Here is a 21,052-nt window from a genome sequence, read left to right on the forward strand (position 1 = left end):
AGCTCTGGTGAGCAGAGGAAGGGCACAGGCTCCTTTCCCACTAGAAAAACAAGCATTTTAAAATAATCTAGAGTACAACTTTCATTAGGGATCATCTCTCCAACAGATTTTGTTTCTAGCACAAAAACTTAGTTCAAACCAAAACATATCAAATATTGCCTTGATTATCTAGGTAGCAAGCATTATACCCTGTTGTTGGCACCACAAGAAGCTGTCCCCTCAGCAGATGTGAGCTGCCAGTCACAGAGAAGCAATCCACTGAAAGCCCTCCTGAGAAATCCCAGTCTGTTCCATCAGCAGAAGCAGCACTGCAAAAAACACCAAGAGCCAATAAATACCCCACAGAGCACTGAGGCAAACATGCACTGACAGTGTTGCCCCTTCCCTACACCTCAGCTCCACCAAAAGCTCACTCAGCCCCTTCCCAGCTTAATATATCAGACTACCTGACACCACCAGCTATAGAAAGGCCAGGGAAGGAGCTAGCTTAACAGACAACTACAGAAGATCTCCTTGACACAGAACTGGTGCAAATGGAAACAGATTTTCTCCTTTCCCCATATCATCCATTTGATGTGCTACCCATAAGTTCATATCGGTGAAAAAGTCTATTTCTAACTACATTATGTTAAAAAAGCAAGGCTATTACAATGATGTGACAAAATCTCCACTACTTAAAGAAAATCTCAGTGAGGAACTGGATGGATCATTCAAGGTTAATACATTTATTGTGAAGGCAGATAGGACTTACTGATAAAATTTTTACCCCGCATAAACTCTTCATGAGTAGCTCCTGTAGAAAACTTAAATCATTTCATGAGCTACTGCCTATCCTGAAAATATCAACAGAGGTCAGACAAGCCTAATGTAGTGAAAACCATCAGTTTGCAATGAAAATTTCCAGGACAATTGTAAGATTCTAAAATTCTTCCTATTATTTTATTTATTCAGGTTGATAAAAAATATTAACTATCAATGGAAAATCAGCTCCAAATCCCGTAAGTAAGTTTGGTTTTAGTCTCCAACCTTATGACTAGATATAACAGTAACATAAATTATTTTGCAAATGCTTTCAGTGTAAACATTTCTCATAAAATCTGGGAAAAAATCCTGATATGGTAAAGTAGGAATGTGAAAGCAAAAATTTTTCTCTTGCAGCAAGAAATGAGAAATGGATACTTTTTTGCTTTTTTTCTTTCTTCAGGGAGAAGAAAATGTCAGAGTTTTCTTGTTGTCTCAGGAAAGCTGATGCTGGCAAGCATCTCTCATTTCATAACTGCAAACACAAGGCATGAAATTTGATCTTTCATCAACATGAGATGAGTTCTTCTTGTCTAGAACTACTTCTGACCAGACCTTGCAATATAATAGAAACTGATTTCACTAGGGCACTTCTGGTGTGAATATTTGAAGGCAAGCCACATGCAAGCCACATGCAACTTGCTTACTCAGTTTAGTCATCTGAAATTTGAAAACAGTGAGAGATGTTTGTGACAATTACAACTATCAGTGATCTCTGGCATCCCTGAACTGCCTGCTGAGGAACTGTACTGCCACATTAGTCTTGATGTAGGTGGGTATGTTTACTCCCTGTTGCACAACTGAAAGCCAGAGCAGCATGGACACAATGCCCTGGTGTTCCTGCAGACAGGCTCCCATGTTGTGCTGGAGAGGTGACAACCCAGCTGAGACTTGTCCCCACCCACGGGACCTACTTTCCAGCTAAAACCTTCCTGCTTGGCCTCTGCCTGCCCCATTCCATCTTCACCATGGGCTCTGCTCATCCATGCCCATATTCCAAACGATAAGTGACCTCCCACTTGAAGAGCAGCCCATACCCAGGGAGGCATCAGATGCCAGGGGCTGGGGCTGCCCCAGGCCCCCATGGCTGCCTGCTCCTGGTGGAGGGTGGGACCAGCTCTGCCTGCCCACAGGGAGCCCCAGCTGTTCCCATTCCCTGGCACTCACAACACCTGACATGCTAATGCAGACTTCTTGCCTTTTACATTACATATTTTACCATCTTAAGAGGCAGTTGTAGTGGTTCAAGTAAAAAGGAATTGGTCCCCTGAGACGAATGTGTAATGATTTTCTTTGGACCGAAGAAGGGAAATTCACTTTTAATTTAATAATATGAGAAAAAAGCCTTACATGTGCTAATTTGTTGGACTCAAATATGTTTAGACTGGGTTGTTAGGATGTTTTGACATTGGGTAATTAGGGTAATTGGAGAAAACAGCTGGACTATTTTGACACTAAACATTTTGATACGGGTAAGGTCACTCTGACACTAAGATCATGAAAGTGATAAAAATGTGAAGGAACTTGCACAATGAAACAAAGCAATTTTCTACGTAACACCAAAGATACCTTTAAAAATACATGAATTAAATAGCTAGGGATTTTTCAAAAATGGAACTTTGGAGACATCTCCCAAATCACACCTTTATACTTCTACAGATGATCATATCTGCCATGCAAAGAAGAGTGTGAGTATGAAACAGGAAAATGAACTGTGATAATAAAATAAACAGTTTTATTTTATAAGCGTTTGGCTTTGGTAATAGTTATGTAAGGAATTTTTTTCCCTGTTTCTGCAGGGATAAATCTGTAGCTGTCTGTGAACATTTTGATATGCCTGGTCAGAAACAAATTTAGCAAAAGTAACAACCAACTGCTTGACCTGTCTTATCTCAGTCTCTTATTAATAATAATTCGAAATAAAAATGTCAATGATCCCATACTTCAGATGTACCTACAAGATTGTCCTGCATAGCATGACAATTAACCAGTATTTATTATGCCTACAAATGTTTCAAGAACAGAGCCTGATTATTTCAAAGCTGGCAAATATTCTACAAAATCTGAAAAATCCTTGGACATTTTAGCCACTCTGTATTAAAGATATGGTTTTTCTGAACACAGGCCTTGATAAGCTGATTTTTAAATGAGCCATAATTATGGTATATATCAAATCTTTCATCAGAAATAGATATTTGCATATTAAAAATGGTAGAGGAACTTCTCATGAAATGTGCAAAAAAAAAAAGACAACAGTGTTTTGCCTTCAGTCTGTATTGCCTTCAATATTAAAATAAGATGGTGTGATTGTTAACAAGAAGGTAAGTCAGAGATCCTGCAGAATTTGCTAATTTTGCAGAATACCTTTCAGATTAGAAAATATTCACAGAAGCAGAATCAGTTCATTAAACTTTTAAAACTTTATTTTTTCCTGTTTAGCAGATATCCTGTTACTGATAGAAAACTATAATTACAGCAGCCTGTAGTTTCATCCATGTTACACTGTGCGTGAAATGCTGCAGCTTCTTGAAGTTCCTTCCAATTAAAATCTTTCTCCTTAAAAATTGCTAGATTTCCTGCATTTTTGTCTTCTGTCAGCTCTCTTTGGAAACCAAGCTCTTTTGCATTACTATGCATCTCTGGAATACAACAAGAGTGCTTCTCCATCTCCTTAAAAACATTAGCATTTTAAACACAGAATTTCAATAAAATCCACCAATTTTACAGAAATCTTTCAAACAGCAGAGCTGTTTGTTAAGAAGTGTTTTCTCTAAAAATGCAACATTTTATAGGCAAATTGCCTTTTACAAAAACTTACTTTAAAAAGCCCAAATTTCTTGTTCTTTCTCTCTTTATGCTAACATAGTTTTTAATTGTATTTTTTATTACATAATTCTTATCATAAGAGAAAACATTCAGCCATTCATCTAGTAAGATTAGCTAGGAAAGATTTCACATGCTTTGTTATTGGTATCATTTTTTTTTAAATCTCAGATAATGAAAAGCCATCTATCTACAAATGAAGGAAATCAGCTAAAAGCAAACAAAAAGACCCAAAAAAGGAGTCAGTACATGCATGGACATGACTAGGGCAAGAGGAAAGCACTTTCCTTAGGCTGCCTGGAGCTAGATGGCTATCCTGTATAGGATATTGACACATTCTTCTTCTTTTGGGCTTTTCTTTTTCAATCCTTCAAAAATATATCTACCTATCTTTGGATATGTGTGATTCCTCACTCTCTATTCTTCAGCCCATGCTATAGCTGATACAATTTTCAGCCTTTCACAGATGGTCTTTGAGTAGATGAGGAAGTCATCCTTTCACCAACTCAGTTTCCACTGGCTCCTGAAGAACTACAGAGGTGATAGTAAATAAACAGCAACGACTGGGCAACTGCAACTGTGCCTCACATGTGAAGTTGCTCTGCTGCTCACCCTGCAGCAGTGACCTGCCAGTCACCTAGGAATAAAGCAGAAATATTTGCCAAAAAATTTTTGAACCTGTTTGTATCCCATGGTTCTGAGGGGCATTACACTGTCACCAATCTGGCCTTTACCAGAACACCGGGATTACCTAGCAATCAGGATTCCCTAATACATATTTTCTAAGAGGAAAGGGTTCCCAGACAAATTCCCAAACAACCTACTACATAGAGTGGGACTGCACTTCACTAGACAGATCAGCCACTCTTCACAGGATAAGGGAAGTGTACATAATGAAGTATGTGTGTACATAATGAAGCTGAGTGTGGATGATAAATTATCCCTAGGATAACAGAGTACTGGGTATGTATTTTATTAGGTGATGAGCAGAAGAAGGGTAACATCTGGATTCACAGTCCATCAGGCTAAATCTGCCAAGTGTTCCATTCAAATTCAGTTTATTTGAACAACACCGTAACAGTTAAATGGATTCCTATGGCACAGATCCCAATTCAATATGGAAAATGAAATAGCAATAGCGCAATGGTGTCTACCTTTGACATGAAAAATGCACCAAAGAAAAAGGTCTATCTCAGAGACAGCAGATAGTCAACAACTATTTAAGACAGCAAAAAAGCAAGCAGCAGAGATCTCTGGGCTAGAAAAAGCTTAAAATCTTGATCAATGTGCTACCACAATTATGCAAGTGACCTGAATACTGAAAGACTACCCGTTCTTTTCACAGCATCAGTCACAGCTTCAGGTTAATGGACATGTGGGAGTCCTGGCCACATTAACTGAAGTAACAGCACCTACTTGTTTCACACAGTTGCTAAGACAGAAGCTGCCTGTTGAAAACACAAACTCCCTCATTCCATGTTTTCATAGGCAATCTGCAGGAGTTTTAACACAATGTGCAAGCACTTCTGGACAATATGGGACATTGTCAACTAAGGAAGCAGCAGGTAAGCAGCGGGAACCTAACCTGATGTACTGCAATCAAGCTCAGGCAGGATTCCAGGCCATGGGGGACAGCAGGACTGATTGAGAGGTATGAGCTTGGAAAAAGAGTGCATTGTGAAACCAATGCGCACTGAATGGGCTTGCCCAGATAATGCAGTCAGAATGAATAACAGGTATTTTAGCACTCCCAGCTTCATGAACTTTTCTTAATGATTGTGTTGATGAACCATACACATATGCAACCTTAGGTCTAATTTAACAGAGTTGTGTGCACAGATAGTAAATGTCACCGAGGTAATATGAATAATTTGGAGTTTGCCTTACAGGTTGTTTGAAAGAAAATAATTTTACAAAAAGTGTGTGTGTTATTTATAGCCCATTTTATTTATAACCCATTTTATTTTGAAACAAACATACTGGTTTTGAGGGGAATAAAGAAACATAAAAATTGCTGAGACTCAAGCTTTTTTATTCACATAGTTTTGGCATGAGCACAGCTCCCCATTCTGTTGACTTTAACTGCTGTCTCTTCCAGGTTCTCATCACTTCTATTTCAATTGAGCCAGTGCTTCCACCATGCTCAGGTATCTGTTAGCCAATCTTTGTCTCACAGAAGAGCCTTTGGAGCCTTCATTGTGCATGTTGTTTAAGAATGGCTGTGTCTTGGAAGAGATTGTGCCTTTGCCACGAAGACTAAAACTATCATATTCACAGGGGAAAAAAATGGTAGTCTTATAGTAATAATTTTGGTGGATATGGGATTTATCAAATTCATAGCAAGAGAGTTAGCTATATTTGCCCTTAAAACGGAATGATAGGATTTTAACAAGTTTTGTTTCATGAATTAGTGAATTTTGTTTCATGAATTATTATTTCAGTGGACCTTTAGGTTCTGTAGTCACCTGCATTTGTCAACAACATGTAAGAAGGATAAATATGACAACCGGGTTGGTTCAAGAAAGTAAACACCATCTGGTAGCAATAAAGAACAGGGAGAGGTGATTTCATACTCTATATACCCAGTATATGCCCAGTGGTATCCTATTGATCAAATTTTACCTCTATGTACAAAAAGCTACCAACATGTTTCTGTTATGAACAGCACTACCACACAGATACACACAGACTAAAGGATTTCATCACACCTCCCAGGCTTCATATCCAAACATGCACATCAGTTTCAGGCACTTCAATTATCTCTAAGCTCCTCTGCACACTCCTGCCCTTATGGGGTAGACCCATAGTTTCCCTTGTTCCAGATTCAAGAGGCAGACAGATGTCCAAATCTGTCTTGCACAAACTCCCACTGGACTCAGCAGGATGTTATGGAGAAGGCTGGACAAACCCATTATAAATACTGTGGAATATTAGAATTGCTATTATGCAATCCCTCCTCTGAGACCCATGTACAGCTGAACCTGCAGCTCCTGTATCCACAACACACAGGCCACAATCAGAGATCCACTTCAGCCGAGTGGCTGCTTCAGGCATTTCTGCTCTCCAAGTAACACAGGGATGTACAGAAACTATGAATTTGATAAATTCCATATCCACCAAAACTATTACTGTAAGACTACCATTCCAGAGAGCCAGGACAGAAGATGCAGTTGTGATACCCCTCTTTAGTAGGAAGGACTGAAGCATGGTGAGGCAGAATAATTTCTGATCTTTTAGAAGAGTATACTGGAAGGGCAAACCTCTCAGTTCCCCTCCCCCATGCTACTTCACCATTTGAACTGCATTCCAGATACCTGGCACACATCACACAACTTTTTAATCAATACAGGACACGGAATGTGTGTATATGACATATGCAGCCCTCAGGCTACTTCACAGTCACAACAAATGAAAGGAAATTAGATAATCAGCTCCAATTATACTTTGACAACAGCTTCTAAATCTCACTCCACTGAACAGCTTCCTAGCAAAAAACAGAAGCAGTAAAAAAATAATCACAAAGTTTTAAAAGATGTTGACCTTTATTCAAGCAAGAAGCATCAGGTACAATAAAGTGTATCATCCAGGCACACATGCACACCTGCTTTACTCTTGTTGACAGCAGACAGCTGCAGGGCTCTTCGTGAGAGATATCCTGCATACCACATAAGAGCTGGAGAGTATGAACTGTGACCCCCTTCAGCTTTGATAGACTTGTCTTTTTTTTTTTTTTAAACTTTCCCATCCATCATGCACACTCTTTCTAATGTTTGTCTCAATTTTATGAAGATCCCTGGAGGAAATTTTATTGCATCTCTGACACTGCTTTAATTACTGTCAGCTGGAAATAGTTTTTACATGTGATTAGTCCTATTTGTAACCTCCTAATTTCATTGGCGATGTCTGGTTGCTTCTTACTTCTATTAAAAGAGTGAGATTTCCTGACATAGTTGTAAAATGAATCTCACTTGGGAGTTTTCTCACCCCCAGGTGTATTGAGAAGACTCAGGATAGCAGTTTTAAAGAAATAATTTACTTTTGTGACCAGGAAAGATACTGTGCGACCTTTTGATTTCTCCTGTCATAATAAGCAATGCAGGCAGTAAAAGCTCTATTCTGTCATTATTTAGAATGATAATAATGAAAACTGCTAAAATAAAATCAAATATCACCTGAGGCAGTTCCTGAAGTGACCTGATCTGATATTTGAAGGGAGATGGTATTCTTTTTGTTCTTTTCAGTCTTTAGATTACACAAATTCATCAACTAACAAACACAGCTGCCCTGCAGCACTTCTAACACAGTCAAAACCTAACAACTTAGAAATCTTGTCAAATGAAAACTAACACTAGACTCCTATATATCATTCCCTTAGACCAAAACACACAAAAAATATCAGATCAAAGCAGTCAGATCAAATTACATAAACTTCGGGGGAAAAATATCTGACATTCTGGTTATTAACCTCAAGGGAACTTTAAGCTTTTATGGGGGTTTTCCAATCATGGCTGAAAAACAAAAGGAAGAAGAGCTTTGCATGGGAATGTATATAGTGTACCCCTGCATATACATCTATGGCTGACATGGGTCATCTTAAGGTAGAAAATGGCAATCTAGGGAATTTAGTGCAGCTGATGGATACAACATGCTGAAGCCACAGAAGGCCTATAGGAAGAAGTTCTTGATAATGCCTGACATTGCTCTGTTTGTCAAGAGAGCCTTTGGACCAGGTTTCCCAGAGGGTTATTGGTGCTGCTGCTATAGAAAGCAAGAGTACACTCAGAGGCTGTGAACACAGCAGCAAGAACAGCTCTCAGCTCTTTTGGTCTGCACTCACAGGACTGAAACATCTTTCATCCAAACCCATATCCTCTTCTCCTTCGAAAGGTAGGGAAAGGCAGTGGGTAGAGAAGCTTCCAGGTCCATCTGACCTACATGCAAAAAAAGGAAGAGGCATCCAAACATTCACATTATTCTTTGTAGGAAAGACCAGGCCGCATTGATTCAGGGCTATTTTTATTTAGGGGAGAAGGAGTTTTGCACCATGAAAGGAAACACATACCACAGACTGAGAACCCCAGCTTTAGGGCAATGATAAGGTTGAAAAACTAACCTCTCACAAGTCAGGAAATACCAAGCAGATGACACTTGGCTCTCTGCACTGTGCAGAACACTTTGGCCAACAGCATGACAAAACCAGAGAATAGACAATTTTGCTGATCATTTCCTGTAATGTTAAATTGCTTGCTCCAATTCTTTACAAAAGGCAGAGTAGGCTCAAACATATGTATTTGTGTGTGTGCGTGTATATATATACACTCGTAGTTATAAGAAAGTCTATACAAAATAACCAGCTTGGATAATTTGCAAAGGATGTAAAGAACCAGACTTTGACTGCAACTGCCTGATGAACTCTACTATTTGTATATCCTCCATTATTTGTGTTCAGTCTCACTTGCAAGAAGGTTTCATTCAAGATTTATTTATTACTGAACTTGAAAACTGGGGCAGACCAAGAAAGTCAACCAGGCATGAGCCTCTTTTGCCCAAAACATTGTACAAGCACAAATAGCTTACAGACTATACATAGAAAAGGCATGTAAATACTGAAGATGAACTAAAGATCAACTGAATAAGGAAGGAGAATACTGGAGAAAAATCTACAGCGGCCAGAGAGAGCCCAGTCACAACTATGAGTCCCAAAGGATGCCAGTTTCCAGGTCCTCTGGACTCACTCCTAGCAGCAGTGCTGTAGCTAGCTCTTTTCTTTGCTTTCTCCTCGGTACTGCACATATTGTGAACCTGTGGTTATCTCACCAGTCCGTCTATCAAACCAGCAGTGTTGTGTCTACTGAGCTTTAGTGAGTCTGTCACCAGCCACAAAGATGAAAAAATTAATCTCTATCAGCCATTTAGTCTTGGTGTCAGATTTGGCTTTGTCATGTAGTAGAAAATATCCTGACTCTCTCATTGCTATAGACCTCTCCTGGTCTTGCAGCTAATGAACATAAACACTGACACTTCATAAGAGAAGTACTTGATACCTATTTTGCAGTGGAGAAAATTGCTGCACTAGTTACAGACAAGTAGACACTTGAGCTCTGCTTTTTGCCATTTTCTCTTCAGACTGAAATCAGTTATCCATGCATGAATATTGCCTTGTAATTTTATTGCAAATTAATGGAAATCCATTATCATGAAATGACAGAGCTTTTGCTCCAGGAGTCATTCAGCATCTGGAAAAGGGAAGCTTAAACAGAAGAGCTATTTACCAAGTGAACACTTCTTTCAATAAAATTTTCCCTTTCTTTCAGAAATGTAATTCATGGAACCTTTCAAGGAGAAAACATGATGGGCAGATAAAACCTCTTGTTTAAAGTTCAGATTTGCAACTAAATCCACTTAGGCTGAAATCTATCAAAAACTTGGCATGCTTGGAAACTGCCGTCCCAGGAGAAGATGGTCTGAAATACAATCCCATTAAATACAGTGTAAAAAATAAGTTGTCCATTTTGTTTTGTCTTGCTCACCAGAATTTATGTAATAAATGCTACAAAAAGAAACAGCATGGCTGCATGCAATGACATTATTATGCCCCATGCTTTCTGCAGACTGAACCGCTCCTCCTGTCTCACAGCCAAGAGCATCTCATATTTTAGGTCATATATTCCCCCTTGTCTTCACCAGCCTGCTCTGAGCTCTCATGAATGCTAATTCATGTTAATTAATGTCAAGCCACACCATGTCATTAAAGACACTGTTTTTGCAGAACTCTTTTCTACCTTTCAACAGCTTGTGTCAAGACTTCCTTCCATTTGAGATTTTTCCCATTTGAGTTCTCATCTGATGTGCAACTGAGTGGCAAGTACTGAAAAATCAAGGTCCCCAGCTGCTCCCCTCCTCCCCTCCGGACTAAAGCCACTGGGGAGGGAAACACAGGCTTCCCCTCCTTTCAGCCCTTGCCAGAGGAGACGGGGCAGACCGCGCTGCTCTTGCTCTCCCTCCCGTGGTGGATCCCTGCAGTGCCATGGAACAAGAAAGGTGACCTCCCTGCCCCTGAGGACGTTGCGCAAGCGGCGCCACCGCTCTGTGTTTAGAAAGGAATGGACAAGGGGAAAAATGGAAAAATACCGCTATAGACCCTCCCATCTCTGCTTTTTATTTTGCATCACTTAAATCTTTGATGGCTCTCTTCCAAAAATAAGCCATCCAACACACCAGAGATAATTCACTCAACAAATAAATCTATGGTTAACTCAAAGTCTGATATAGTTTCTATGTTGACAATCTTTTTAATTTCTACACCCTCTTGTGGGGACAAAGGTACCTTTACAATATGTGCTACCCTCGAGTACATCATAGCATACTCATTTCAGGACCAGGTTTCACTTACTTGATTTCATTTCTTTGTTAGAAACTTTTACTTTAAAAAGTGACATTTGCCACTGTGATTTTTCACTTTAGAATACCCATCAGCCCAAGTGACAGCTGCTCCCTGGACTTGAGCAGCATACAGCACTATAGGTAAAAAAAGGCGATGCATAGTGACCACACCATTAACAAATATAACTTTACAGAGCCTGGGTCAGTTTCACTAACACCTCTTTGTATGCACTAAGTGGCATCCATATGGAGGCTACAGTGAATGAGAACTGATTAAAATACTGTGATTAAATGCAATAAATAAGTCTTCACCTGCACATACAAGGACAAATAAATTAACTGTGATGACTGAACCAGAGACCATTGGTAAGCTGTGTTCAACGTGTCCTCCTGCCTCTAACAGAAAATCTCCTTTTAATTTTAAGACCATTAGGTTTGCCTCACAGTCCCAAAGAGGAACACAGCGTGTTTGGGTGGCATAGAATATCAGGATGAAGACAAGTGCAATGAAACTAGCAAGGCACGCACGTATCAGCTTCACTGAGAAGAGATTCTCACATTTTAGTATCACCACCTTTCTGACATGCTGTCAATGCCGTATTTCTACCTTGTTTTCTCAGAACAGCGGCCCCACACCCTAGATTCTACCATTTGCAGGAAGATGCCACTGTGAAGAGCAGCATCTAGCAAAGAAACACATTTGGGAAGCAATTCTCTAGATGGCATTATTTAGGTCCCCAGCTCACACACTTCATATTCTGTGATATTTCCACACACATAGTCTGTTTTAACAGCATTTCTGTACAAGTAGACATGTTGCAGTTAAAATATGGTTAAAATGGTTTGCATGTCTACTAAAAGGTCACCCACTCTTCTCCCCATCCTTCAAAGTAGTAATGAGACTCAATGTCAGATTTTACTCAGACTAAACTCAACCATTCCTCCACTTTACTACAGATAAGAACAAGAAACAGTAATGGAACTAAGGCATTGCCTTCCCACCCTGACATCCAGGGGTCACCTGCAATCTTTTTTCTCTGTACTGCAGTTTGCTACATGGATCATAGTGAATCCATCCTGAATACCAAAAAAAATATTCTTTATCTGTCACTACTTGCATTTCAAAAAACATACTGATTTCTCCTGAGCTTTTACACCATTCACTCACTGATAGTACCTTGTTTTAATTCTGAAAAAAGGTCAGAATATAAGAAATTGCATGATAATGGTAGGCCAAGTAAAAAGACTGTGAGCACTTCATGGTAGCAATTTTATTCAAAAAATCTGCAGAATACAGCATAAAGCCATGACCTAAAGAGCATTCCAAAGTAAAGGAATTTTTCTTTATTTGCATGTAAGTACTCTTTAGGTGCTCTAGGACAGATTCAGAGATTTATAGCACATGTATGACAGCTAATTTGTATATAGTTTAAAAATGAACACCCGAAAGACAAGAAAGTATATTATTACATCCTCAAAACAAATTTAAGGCAACACAAAAGAAAAAAAATATCTTTACTCAGTGTCTCAGAAGATGACACAACAAGCAGCCTAAAGTAAATGAAAGGAAAAAAGCTAGGTTTTGGATAGGTATGAAGTAAACATTCTCAAGCAAGTTTTCTAGCAACCCACTCAGCAAGCCAGGGAGAGAGCTGGAAAGGATCGCCTTCTTTCTGTCCTGACCAGAATTCTAGGTTGCATTCTCTATTAGCCTGGATTTTCAACAGCTGATGAAACACTTAGTGGTAATTTTTAAAAGGTAACAAATTAGAGAGGGGGAAAAAATTCACTGAAGGGCAGTGAACTAACTCATCAAAGTGATTTCTTCTGCAAGGACCAGCTGAAACTTCCATTTTGGGAGACTGACTTCACGAGTTCTGTGGTAAGATGTGACACTGCATTAGCTTTGCTGCTTGAGGACCACTGATAATTTGGTAAAGTCCTATTAAGCAACCGTCTTATACTAAGTGTTATCACACCAATCTAAAAACTACTCCATACTCTTCTAGGCAGCTTTCACTTCCCCATTAAGTTTGTATCCATGCACACCACTGCACTACAGCAATAGCTGTAATTCAGACCAATTCCCTATGTACATGGGGCAGCTGGGCAAAGACTGAAAACTTCAGGAAAAAATGCAGGTATTTATGCTATACCTTTTCTTCTCTGCTTAGTTTATTTACTTATGGACAATATTCTGTTACATCTCACTATCCCTCCTTTTTTTGGCATAAATTATTATGTGTGAGATTAGCATATTGCAAATTTTTTCTGAAGTATTTTCTCATTCCAGGTTGCACTGTTGCACTGCCACTGTAGATAATACTAAGGTAGTGATTAGCAATTAATAACCAGAAATGGATAAAGAAATATCAACAGAAAATACACAGGGCCATTGAGACCGCATCGCCAGAATTTTGCTGTAGAAGACAGTAGAGGGGCAGAGGATGCAGTATTCACAAAGTCAAAAACTACTTTGACTATATTAATTTGGAAGAAAGGATTACAAATTTTAATTGTGAAATGGCCTTCATCATGAATCTACAATTTCAACTATTTAAAAATCTACCTCAGAGCACAATATTGAATCACACAGAAATTAAGATGCATTTGGGTTTTGATTCTAAAGAAAACACAAAATCTTTGGAAAACTCTGAGTCCTTTGCAAGACGTAACCTCCTTTCGCTCTGCAGATTGCCCAAGAATGTTTGAATTTCTTCAGATAAAAAATGTCACTCCTGGACCAAACTCAGACCTTCATTGCTGTTCAAAAACAGATCTTTGATTCCAACTCTTTCTTACTCAGTTTTTAATTTTCAGGTGCCTCTGCACTTCCTGGTCTCAGGCCTGACAGGAAATGAAGTATCAAAATACCATGAAAATGGCTGTGCCTGTGGTGAGGCTGGTCTGGCTGAAGAAATGGAAATATGAGCAAAGTCTCAAGCAAGCCAGATCTTGAAAATATCTGTAGCCTGGTTTCCAGACAACAGGGTTCAGATAGGTTTTGGATAGCAGCTAAACCTTTGGAGGCTTTTCAAAATGAACTAAACCTTGAAGTTTGCCCACTGTCAAGAAATACAGCTGTTCCTCGAGGTATTCAGTAGGCAACAAGGGGCCAATGACAGCACCAAAAGTGGCCACAATATGCATGATCTACTTCTTTTTGTTTGCTCTGTCCTGTTCTTCCCTCCCCACACATTTATTTCTAATCTTCAACTCTAGTTTTAAAAATTTTATGGGCATGCAGTCCACTGGCCATCTTCATTAATGTCTTATATATTATAAGGTGCAGTTTATGTTGGCTGCATGCACAAAAATTACTTCTGACCCCCGATGAAAAGTTTGCTGATGCTTTCAATATCAATTCCCACAGTTTTTGGTGTTGCTTCTTTAAGAAGTGTCTTGAGAGTTTATTGCAAGGAAGCATTGTTGAAAGTGTTTTATTTTCAGAGCTGATGCACCCTTGGTCATACCAATACCCATTTGCAGTAACAATGTTGTTAAGGAGCCACTTACAATTTTATTTATGGTCTTGGTTTTTCAGTCACAATTAGAGTAACTTTTCCAAATGTTTTGGTTTGCAGGCGCCATCCAAATGGGTCCTTAACTTGGAAAGCTTTGATTGTGTTTAGCCTCCCTTTACTGAACTACCTTAGTGGTCCACCTTATATTGGTCAGTGTTGTGAAGCTATCCAGTGCACCAAATGCTATTCCATACTCACAAAGCATGTGCCAAGGGAGAAAAAGAAAACAGTTGTTCCCCAAAATATTCAGCTGCTGATGAAAGAAATGATTACCAGGCAGAGGTGCTCATTTCAAGAAGTAATTTCAAGCAAACTTTCTTCCTTTGTAAGATCTATCAGTTGTATTGAGAAAAGCACATGGTGCAGCAAGGCTTTGAAAGTATAAATAGTTTGTGGTATGTTGAAAGTCATCAAGATTTTAAAATAAGAAACACTAGTATCCTATTGTTTTTAGAAGTACATCCACACACACAACACTGCAATTGAGATAAAAGCGAAGTTGATGGTTTCAAAAATCCAGTATAAACAATGACAAAGTGCATTGTTAAGTGCAGTGACCATAAACTTACTTATTTGAGGAACAAAATGAGCTTTCTTCAAAGCACTGTGTTTCAAAACAAAAGTACCTATATCCTCAAGATATGCCTAATTTCCCTAATACAAGAAGTCAACAAGGCTCAGATCTCCTCAGTTTCATATATCCAGAAAGAATGGGTACATCTCACAGAGCAGAATAAAAATGCAGCATTGCAAAAACAATCCAACAGTGTGCTACAAAAATTGCAGAGTGCTACCTGGTCTTCTATAAAAAAGGTAAAAGGACAAGGCTACTTAAGATATTTTTTGGAATGTAAGAATGTTTTACAATAGTATTTGACACAAGGGGAGAAAAAAACAGGAGCAGCCAAACTGGCTACAGTCCCTCCAGATCTCATGGGTTCTTATGAGACAGCTCTCAGCCTACCTTTCCATAATGAAAGCCATTGCTCTGTTGCCAATATTTGTTAATTTGAAATAACAATAAATATAATACTAAAGAACACTATCCTCCTGCATGCATCCCTGAGGCTCAGTTAGCAATTAATAATTGGAATATTACATTTCACCTCACTTTATCTATTATTGCAATATGGTCCTACTTTGGAGACCAGAGTCCAGGAGAACCTTAGCAAAGAGTAATCTTGGTGACAAGAAGCCAAGACTGGTACGAACTCAAAGTAAAATTTGGACTAGTTCTAACCCAGTGAACACATAGAAACTCTGAAACTCTTAGACCCTGGTGCACATCATGGCTTCCCAATAAAGATTCAGGTATGCATCAGTCCATCTCTCATCAGCCCTTCTCTATCCTGGCACATAGTCAGACAGTCAAGTAAGTGCTGGCTGGGTCCACAGTTTGGGCAGAGAGAGACAGATTACAACATTCACACTCCCTTTAGATATAGCCATGGGGTCCAGGGGACCAGACTCTAGACAGACTGGAGCATTTCAACTACCTACTGACTATTCTGATGCATCTGCCTGCCAGAAATTGTCTTACTGTAGTAGGAAGCCATATGCTCATCACTCCTTGCAAACCTGCAGTCACATAAGACTGTCAGACAACCAGAAATCTCTTGGAGATATTATTTGTGTGAAAACTCTATGATTTATTGCGATTGGACCATTGCAAAGCTTCCAACATCTGAAAATCACATATTCCCCTGGACTACAGACATGGGTGGTTCTTGTGGGTATTTCTGCTCAAGTGAAATGCAAAAATATTATTCCCAATAATAATTTCCCCATTTCCTAAATGGGGAAACAGGTCTGTAAACTACTGAAAGTCTTTTCTGAAAGTAGTACTTCATCCGTTCCTTGAGCTAGTGAGGACATATAGTTAAAACAGGCCAGACATCTGTTTATACAGATGAAAATCTTAAAGACAGATGTTGATATCCTCCCTCCCTGCCATGCCATCACCCCAGTTTGTTGCTTAGAGCCCAGGCAAGGAACAAGCCTCTGATCCATGTGTTACCTTTTGAAAACAGTAGAGTGTCTTTTGCTAGAGGGGTTCTTGTCTCTGCCAAGGTTCGTCTTATGTTAGATTTGTGACTGCAGTAGGCTGTTCCCCTGATATTGCCACCACGTGGCAAGATGAGTATACCTCTGACAGTATTGTGATCAGGGATGTACATTCCCTCTCCATGATCATTCCATAAACAGAGTTTTCATAAAACTCATATCCACAGTGAAACATACCCCATTCTCATGACCTCTGGCCTTTATCTGTTATTCTTCAAACCACAAATAAAAATAAAATCCACATATGATGTGTAGAAAAGAAAGCCATTCTGAGTTGACACACAGTGATACAGCAGGTGAAAAAAAAGCCATAGATTTTCTTGGTCTTTCTACACAGCTTGGGTTTGTTGTTCCTTGTAATTATGCAGATACTATCCACGGATATTTGAGAAAGATGCATGTGGAAAGGGGTTATAGTCTGTGAGCTACAAGCAAAATGACTGCAGGAGTTAAGAACGATTAAGCAGTGTGGTATTTGTTGCTGTAATAGCACTTGTTTTTTATTGTTGTTTAAACAGGTAAGTACAGAAATAGTAGAAATAAACCTGCCTCACTCAAAGTTCAGCCTTGTGGGAAGATGTAGAAAGTATACGTGCATCAGCGTGTGCGCGTGTTATTTCATTCCTATGGGTGTCTGCCTGTCCCTTACTTGTTTTAGGTAAGTATTTCCAATGTAGTCTAGTATTTGTATGGGTGAGCCCTTTCCGTAAGAGCACAGGCAGCGGAAAAACTAACATGAGCTCAAAACCTACAGTCCTCTACTAACAAGGCTAGCTAGCCTACCAAAATGTTCAAGTTCATTTCAATCTGAAAGCCTGACATCATCAAAACCATTACCTTTTTGGTAGCAGAGGCAGGGAATACCACCAGGATTGGCTTTTCTGCTCATGGTTCATAAAGATGCAGACTACTATAAATAAATGCAGACTACATAAATGATTAATGCACACTTTGAATTGGTGAAGGAAGGAACAGAGGGACTTCTAACATCACTCAGATAACCGTGAATTCAAATACATTTGCATGAATCTGTGGCATTTAATTTTTAAAGAGTTTGCCAAAGTGCCCTTGGCCAGATTTTTCTTCCCTTTTGTGACACAGACAACCCCTCACTGAATGAAAAGTATATTCTGCAGTGATTTATATCCATACTTTAAAAGGCTTTAACATCATTTGGGTTATGTATCATCTAAAGATATTGTAACAGTCACAATCGCTCTTACTTTACATTTGGACAAACTAAGGCTTGGTAGCATTTCCAGTTTATTTCCACACTAATGTTTAGAACTCTTTTTATGTACAGAAAAAAAGAATATTACATGTCCTATCTTGCAAATTATGTTTAAACATTTGTTGAAGTAAACTTGAAAGTAAATTGCAATGTTAATCTGTTTACTAGAATAGTGTATATCACCTGACAGTCTAAGGAGGCTTCAGATGAGGGTCTTAAAACGTAAAATATGAGAATCACTTGACTTTTTTATCTGTCCCACACTTTAAAATGCCACACACAATAAAATTCATGGAGCAAACTCAATCCTTTAAAGTTTTCAATTAGCAGCTTCTAATCTACAAATAATTTAAGAGGGGAAAAAAACCCCACCCAAACTTAGTCAACAAGGCAAAACTTTTCCTCAACTATTTCAGGTATGAACAGCTCAGCCATCCCCCACAGCCATTTCACCTTGAGCTGTCCCTATAGCACCTTACTCAAAAAGGGGGGAAAAAGGAGAGAAAAAAAAAAAAAAAAAAAAAGGAAAAAACTCAACTCTTGGGATATTACAGAAATTTTCTGAAAGACTTAAACAAAATAGGATCGATTTCACTTTGCAGCTGCCTGTAACTTTACCATAATAAACTCCAAGTGCACAGCCTTCACCAAAACACTTAAAAACAGTTCGAAAGAGGTATTTTGAACAGTTTGAAAGAGGCCCGTTATGTTTACTCAAGCACTTGTTTAAAAACACATTTAAGGAAAATGGTTTTATTTCTACAGATTGCATTAATTATAGCTTTGCAAACACTGCAAGCCCTACAAGAAGACTGAACTGAGCTATTAGCTGCAAACCTCAGGTCGTGGCTAGAATAGTGGTTATGGCTTATTTAGTAAGCCTAATGAATTGGCTCACCCATCTCTACGCGGAGTTCCATGTATAGCATCGTGGAGCCTGGAATAGCCAGAAAGACTTATTTCATGTTGCTTTATAAACGATTAAAATGAAGTAAAATCTGTCAGCCCGAGTAGGTCCAAAAGCAGAGCTCACTGCAGCGTTATTCCTCTTCGGGCAAATAAAAGCATTAATATGAACATTAGCGCTGGACCGAAGCTCTGCGGGGACCCGCAGCAAACCTGCACTTCGCAGCCGCGGGCCGCGCTCTCCCCAAAGGCGCTCGGCGGGGCGGTGCCAGCTGCGCCCCGGGCGAGGCGCGGCGGAGCTCTCGCCCGGCCGGGGCAGGGCGCAGGCTCGGCCCGGCAGTCGCGGGCGCCTCTCGCCGCCTGGGAGCCGCATCGCCCGCTCAGGTGCTCCCGGGGCCGGTGGCGGGGTGGCCTTACCGTGAGGGCGGAGAGCTTCTGTGCCGGCACGGCAGGGAGCAGCTCCGGCAGCAGCAGCAGCAGCGGCACCCACATCCTGAGGCGGCGGCGGCGGGCACACAGCGGCTGCGGGTTGCAGAGGACGGGGACTCTCCTTGGGATGTCGCTCCCCCCCGACGCCTGCTTTGGCTCCTTTTCAATCGCTCCGGCTGGAAAGTCCCAGTTCAGGTCCTCAGTTTTCTTTTTCCCCACCCCAGTCCTTAAAATTTGGGGACGCCTGTAAAACTGAGAGGCGGCACTTTCTCCGTTTCTCCGTGTCCCTCCCTCGCTCCTCGGGAGTCAACCCCGGCTAGGAGATGCTCCCCCAGCTTCTCCTCTCCCGGAGCCCTCCCACTGTCGGGGAATCTTCCGGACGCCGCCGCCTCCCCCGGGGCGCCGCGCCTGCCTCCGCCTCGGGCGGGCTGCTGTTTAGCCCTGAGGGTCCCTTTCTCTGCCTTCCAGCCCTGAGCCTTCTGTGGCAGGGGAAGCGGGAGGAAGCGACTTGGACGGGAGGGGAGGACCCACCACCACCGGGAGCACGCGGGAAGGCAACGCCGCGGCTAAGGAGGCTGGCGGTGTGCGACCTCTCCGAGCCGCTCTGCCCCTTTTCCTCTTATCCTTCCCCCTCCCCAGCCCGGCCTCCGCTTCCTCCTCCCAGACCCACAGATCCTCGCCGATTAACCCTCCCCAGTGCTCCCGGGGAGTCGCCGCTTGCTTCCCCCGCAGGGTTTATTCCTCCCCCACGCCCCCGCCACATTCTGAATCAACATGTACAAGTGCCGACAGTCCCTGGCAGGCGCGGGAGGTGGTCCCGACCCCCGCCCCGGTGAGCTCCGACCTCCTACCGGAGCGCCCCTGCCCTGGACCCGCCGCGCTTCCCGCCGGGCATCGCACGGGGCAGGAGCCCGGCCCGTGGCATCCAGGTTTCTGAGCCGGAACAAAAGCCAAGGTGGCAGCTCCCCGTGGGGCAGCTGGGCGTCGCTGGAGGCTGCCAGGCGCTCCAGCACGGCGGGGAGCGGGCATTGCTGGCCCCGTGCGGGATACCCGGTGAGATGCGGAGGCTGCGGGGCCGTCGCTACGCGTTAATGCCAGGTGAAACCTTCCATCCAGAGTTGCACTTTTCTTTCTCATCTCTTAGGAGCCAAATAGAGGTCTGTTTGTATTTCCTTACTGTGAGGGACAAGGATTTCCTCGTCCCTGCTGCCTGAAAGAAAGCCTTTCACTACAATTTTGCCACTGGAGTTCCCTGCTCCTCCCGAGGACCCACAGCTCACTGCCAGCCTGCAGAGATCCCCACACATAAGTGGTACTACAAGGAGCTGAAGCTATCAGGGCTTGCTTTATTCTCCGTGTGTGCCTGTTTGTGGGACAGGACGCAAAAGGGCTTTAGGAAGTCTGCAAAGTGGCACAGTCCCAGCACACAAGTGACAATTTCTTCAAGCATTACATCTGATATCCTTGCAGACTTTGTCACACGTGACTCAGTGAGGGGCTCAGGGTAGAGCATGCTCTCTAAGACAGTAGCTGCATGCACGGTGAGCCAAGGTGGAGAAAAGTAGGTATTAAACACAGAGAGATTTGGATGCCTTACTTGAGACACCTACTGCTAACTTTTCCAGATCGTACAACGTTCAATGGATGCAGCCAGCAAGGTAGTCGCAGCATTGCCCGGTCTCAATGAGCACCCACAGTCACAAGAATTTAAAAAACACCCTTTTCAAAAGGTTTTGTTTTATATGATGCAATTTTAGCAAAGTATTTGCACACATCTGTGTATAAATGGCCTGTAATATCTCCTGTGATTTTTAAATGGGGAAAAGAAAACAAAGATACCATATTCTATCACCCAGGTTGGAGCATGTTTGAGGCCCTTCACTGCACCAGA

General features: G+C 41.2%; 1 protein-coding gene across 3 annotated transcripts in view; it reads right to left on the reverse strand.

Annotated features, from left to right (window-relative positions):
- Window positions 1-19,685, reverse strand: part of SMOC2 (SPARC related modular calcium binding 2) — a 149,522-nt gene extending 129,837 nt beyond the window's left edge. For all 3 annotated transcript variants that reach the window (XM_053974025.1, XM_053974024.1, XM_053974023.1), the window contains exon 1: window positions 19,150-19,685. In XM_053974025.1, coding sequence (XP_053830000.1) covers window positions 19,150-19,224 — 75 coding nt within the window. In that variant the 5' untranslated portion in view covers window positions 19,225-19,685. The remainder of the gene's footprint in view (window positions 1-19,149) is intronic.
- Between the last annotated feature and the right edge of the window lie 1,367 nt (window positions 19,686-21,052).

The sequence above is a fragment of the Vidua macroura genome, chromosome 3, assembly GCF_024509145.1.
Source record: "Vidua macroura isolate BioBank_ID:100142 chromosome 3, ASM2450914v1, whole genome shotgun sequence".
NCBI lineage: Eukaryota > Metazoa > Chordata > Aves > Passeriformes > Viduidae > Vidua > Vidua macroura.